The sequence below is a fragment of the Mugil cephalus genome, chromosome 21 (assembly GCF_022458985.1).
Source record: "Mugil cephalus isolate CIBA_MC_2020 chromosome 21, CIBA_Mcephalus_1.1, whole genome shotgun sequence".
NCBI lineage: Eukaryota > Metazoa > Chordata > Actinopteri > Mugiliformes > Mugilidae > Mugil > Mugil cephalus.
The window spans coordinates 12,474,980-12,480,028 of record NC_061790.1 but is presented as its reverse complement, the minus strand read 5'-3'; the positions used below and the strand labels follow the sequence as shown (position 1 = coordinate 12,480,028).

The 5,049-nt window shown below is 38.9% G+C and overlaps 1 protein-coding gene across 1 annotated transcript; it reads right to left on the bottom strand.

The window, feature by feature from the left end:
• Positions 1-3,151: 3,151 nt before the first annotated feature.
• On the bottom strand, positions 3,152-4,336 carry LOC124999152 (C-C motif chemokine 5-like). Its single transcript, XM_047573936.1, has 3 exons — positions 4,176-4,336; positions 3,737-3,848; positions 3,152-3,572 (listed from the first exon to the last, which is right to left on the bottom strand). The coding sequence occupies exons 1-3, from the start codon at positions 4,255-4,257 to the stop codon at positions 3,443-3,445; spliced, it is 324 nt and encodes a 107-aa protein (XP_047429892.1). The 5' UTR covers positions 4,258-4,336; the 3' UTR covers positions 3,152-3,442.
• Positions 4,337-5,049: the final 713 nt, after the last annotated feature.

Genomic DNA, 5,049 nt, shown 5'->3' with positions numbered 1-5,049 from the left:
TTTCATTCCCTTTCATCCTTGAAACAGACATCGTAGCTACTACACAAAGTGGTTTTACTCTTTACTTTTTTTTTTTTTGGTGTATTTGTACTTTTTTTTTTGTTGTTGTTGCGCAACGCAGCATTATTGTGAGTCTGACAAATCTGGACCGCTGAACTTAATCATCACTGGATTGTACAGCCAAAAGGCATGCGGTGTGTGTGCCGATGCTCATTACCATGACAACGAGACGGGAAAAGTAATCCGTCTTAAAGGATGGTTTGGGTTTGGGTTACACCAGACACTCAGAATTGTATCTGTTTGGATAGAGATTAATGACCAACAGTAGACGGTCTAATTTCCCCGGTGAACACCCTAATAACCTCCTCATTTGTTTGTCTGCACATAAGCAATATTCAACAAGGTATGAAGTGCACTCTGGAGTCTGTTGTTCCGGCTTACCTGCAACAAATCCTGGTGTGTGTTTGTTTGTGTGTACTCTTGTTTTTCTAAAGTTGTGGGGGCCAATTTTTCACAGGTTACTATCATTATTGGGGCCTATTCTTGCTGGGCTCTACAACTTTTTGAGGGTTAAAACACAACCAAAGACTTGCTTATGGTTAAGGTTAAGGTTAAACATTTGCATCAGATGGTCGAGGTTATTGTTTGGGAATGCATTATTTGAACGGAAGGTCCTCAAAGATAGATGCGTGAGTTTGTATCTTGTGCTGTGCATGATCTTGAGACGCTACGGTTCGATTCTGTTCTGCTAAAAGATATGGCTTGTATGTCCCCCTCTTCCCCTGCTGTCTCTTTGACTCTTTCTCTGCTCAGTCTGTTTTATTACACATACACACACATGCGCAAAAAACACACACACACTCGTTCTCTCAGGGCTTAATTTATGTTGATCCCATCTGTCAGGAAAAGCTGACATCACACACCGGTTATTTATATACGGTACATGTGTCTTCATGTGTGTTCTGTGTGCATTTGTGCGTGTTGGTGCGTGCGCTCCTGTTGGCATCCCATCGTGCTCGCCTCTGACTGGATCTCCACGGTGACTGTGCCGCTCACACACTCTTTTCTCTCACCTTTCATCTCCATATCCCGGCTTCCTCCTCTTCAGCCGGCCAGGACACCCCGTGCATCACGGTGCACTCTGTTTTCGTTCAGCCCTTAATGAACAATTACTCATTTATTGTTGGAATAAAGCAGCAGGCACTACAAAGGCAGACATGTTGTTTGTACTCGCCACCACAGGAGCTTTGTCATTCCAAGGTCGCTGACTTTCTGTTTTGTAATGTGCCTGTCTAATGAAATTTGGTTTCTTTTTGTAGTGAGGCCCAAACACATGCAAATAATACTCATTTTAGCTAGATCTGATGAATTTAGTCGGATGAATTATCAGACAGGATCCCATTGAAGTTCTGCATTCTCTGTCTCGTGTTCTCTGAGCGAAATATGCTCCACACTTTCACTTTGAGGTCACATTGGTTGCATTTCATTTTCAACGCGCTTCTGGCTGCACCGCTCTTATCTGACGGAAACTTTTCAAACTTTAAATGAAAAACCTTGATCTCAGAATCTTGATAGTGTTGAATTGCGTTGCTAAATCTGAAACAAACTGAAATAAACTTTTCAGACATCTACAGACTGACAGTAGCTTCAGGTTGATTGCATCTGTTACATGAGAAATTAACAATTAGGTAACAATTAACAATCAATTAAGGCTGATTAACAAATACATAATGTCATACATGTTCATATTACCATGAGAATTTCTATTATTATTATTCTACATAAATCCCTTGGGTCATCTTTTATTCATATCTATATCATTCATACCTATTATATATTTTGTATGGAGTCATAAGCACGCCATAGAAAATAATCTAAAGAACAAATTAAGAAAATTTGCATAAATAGTTAGAAAACAATAATAATAATAATAAAACAGTAACTAAAAGCATTTTATATTGTATTATATATTATATTATTTATTTATTTTATTATTTATTTCTGTATATGTATATTTATACAAAAATATATAACCATGCACTGTATAAATCTTTTTATTTTTTTTCTTTAATATATTGGCATTTATTGATTTATTATTCTCATTATTCCCTTTTCTGTTGCTTTGGGGGGCACTCCTATGACTCCATAAACCTTAGGCAACTTGTTTGTCCCAATTTCTCTCTGCTGCAGGTAGGTCACACTGACAGTCACGCTTATGTGCAAATTTAATATGATATCTCCAAGACTCCAATCTGGGTCTCATGAATGAATATTTTCAGCAGAGTAAACTCAAGATAACAAAATCAGACGTTAATAATTTACATAGCTGTCTGTCATTTAACCTGTAGCATGCTGAACATTTACTGTAGTAATTAAGTAGTTGTTTTCACCACAAAGCAAACAACAAATTTGCCCATTAATGTGTAGATCTCCACAGGAAGGTCCTCTAAAACCATTTATTATGATGGGACACCTGCAGTGTCAATAAAGCTCTTCTAAAGCTTTTTTTTTTTTTGAGCAATGACATTGTGCCGTATGACTGAAGAACCGTGAAGTGGGGTGGAAAATAAAAGTAAAAACGTGGGTCTGAAACTATTTAAAGAAAGTCTTGGGGACCGTGTCACTGCATCTGTCGTTCTGGGGCAGCCGGAGATTTTCAGGTCGATTTATTTTGAAATATCAAGGAAATGTGTCAACATGAAGCCACTGGGAGATAAACTTGTCAAGCACAGTCTCTGCGGTTGTTACCAGCTCATTGGGCTAATGTTGTCAAGGCTTAACTTACAGATGAAGTTAAACGTTTCCTCATTTTGCAAAAGTTCACTCAAAGAAGTAGAAACCATGCTGCGGGGAGACTCCTCTGACACCTTTTTGAGAATGTTAAACACAGAGATGAGCGACACCTGCTGGCAGCATCAGACACTAAACCATAACTCGAGGGCAGCTGAAGAAGAAAGTTTCAGTTATTGACAGAGGATTAAAAGAAAGTGATAGTGGTTTTAAATAAGGTCTGATTTATTGATGCTTATCTAAGCCCCACTCGAATAACAAACCTCTGTGAAGCAGATAAGAACATCCTGTGGCTTTCTCAGCCAGAAACCACATCAGCTTTGATGCTGTGCAGCAGTTTGACAAATATGACACATGAACATGACTTGAATGTGGAATTTATTTCTGATCCGAGTTAAGATTACATGGTAAAGCAAACAAAAGAAACAAATATCATATATATTTTTAAAATCATTTCAGGATTTATTATAAAATAGCTTACACTTTTCAGAACAGAATATGATAAAAAAATATATATTTCTACAATTTACTGCTGACTTACAAACGAACAAAAAAAAAAATATTCAGAAAGAAAAAAAGTGAAAGAAGGGAATGCAAGTCACTACGGCAGAACATCCGCTTGGTTCGGTGAGCTTTTAAATATGGTGTTGAATCATGAAGACCCTGTGGGGGTCGGGGTGCTCAGTTTCTTAGCCATCTGCTTTTCCTTGGCCTCGATGATGGGCTTGACCCACGCAGCGGAAGGGTCGACACAGAGCACAGCACCATTCCTCATCTTGAAGCTAAAGAAGAGAAAACGGAAGATTGTTGATGCAAGTTTTTAATAATTTTTCCATTTTTTTTTTTTTTTTTACATTTAAAATGATCATAGGTGTTTTATTTCTAATAACTGTCTTTGGTTTCTTGTAACCATTCGTTGTTGTGAAAAAAGAGATGAGACACTTACAGCACTCCTTCCATAGGGCACAGCTTGCCTGTGTATTGTAAGGCCTCCACCTTCTTCTTAGGCAGGGGCCTGGTGTAAAATTTAAAACAGCACTGATCTGGACCAAAGCTGCCTGAAACCATGAGAGAGACACAAGTCGGCATTAAACAAAACTCATCACATCAAAACAAAATTATATTAATACACTGGGAGACTTTGAAGCAGTAATCAAAGACGTCACAGGAGGAAGTCGCTAACATGCGCATAAAGCTTCTTTTAATCCTCTTACATCTTCATTATCTTATAATAAGTGCATATTTTTATTGTAATATTCTCTTATTGATAATTTTAGATGGAGTGTGATAAACTCACATCAGCACTTTAATATCAACGAATAATGGCAGAAACGGACGAGAGTTTCGCCCTTTGTGACAAATAAAGTGGTCTGCAGTCAGCTTACTTTCAGAGGCCTGCACGATGAGCGACGACAAGAGCACGACGCAGGTCGCCAGAATCACAGAGTTCTTCATCATCATCGTCATCTTCTTGCTTGCTTCTTTCGCGTTCTTGTGCGTCCAGTCGGTTGCCTCCGGTTCTTTCTGTCTTCTCCAGTCACAGCCGCTCACATTTATCGTGCAGGTAACCTCATGCATGTGTGCGTGCGCGCGTGCGTGTGTGTGCGCGCGCGCTTCGTAGGTAGCAGAACAAGTTCCATGACAAATGCAGACCCGAACCTGAAACTACCCAGCGTGCAAATAACGTGTGGTTGCTGTGGTCAACGCCTCTCGGTAAAGGGGAAACAACTGTGAGGAGAGGAGGACAAAGGGCGCTGCGGTTGAGACCAGGTTCTATGAAATAGAAAACGCTGCAGCAGTTCAATGTGCGCAGGCTTTTGCAATGTGCAGATGCATCGCGGCTTGAAGTTCATCTCCCTGTTACTACAGTCTAAGGTTTATAGGGTAGTGACGTAATGTGATGAGTATAAAACGCACAAACTATTTATCGTATTTGTACAACTACTTACACATAGCTTAATTAGAGTTTTATCAGTCTCTCAAAATAAAAATAAAAAAATGTACAGAGGAGTTAAAGGAGTTTAAGGACTGAATGTTTCACTGAGATGTATAAATTAATAATTAAACCCTCTCAGAACAGCAGGTCTTACTACCACAGCATGTCCATTGTCTTCTTTGTGGTGGTTATCGATGTCTTTGCACCGTACTTTCGAATGAATGATGGAGGATATTTGTGTCACAGGCATTTTCTAAACATGTGATGTATTTTTGATGTCTATTAATGCTGCTTTTCTTTGTCTGAAATGGGAAAAAAATAAA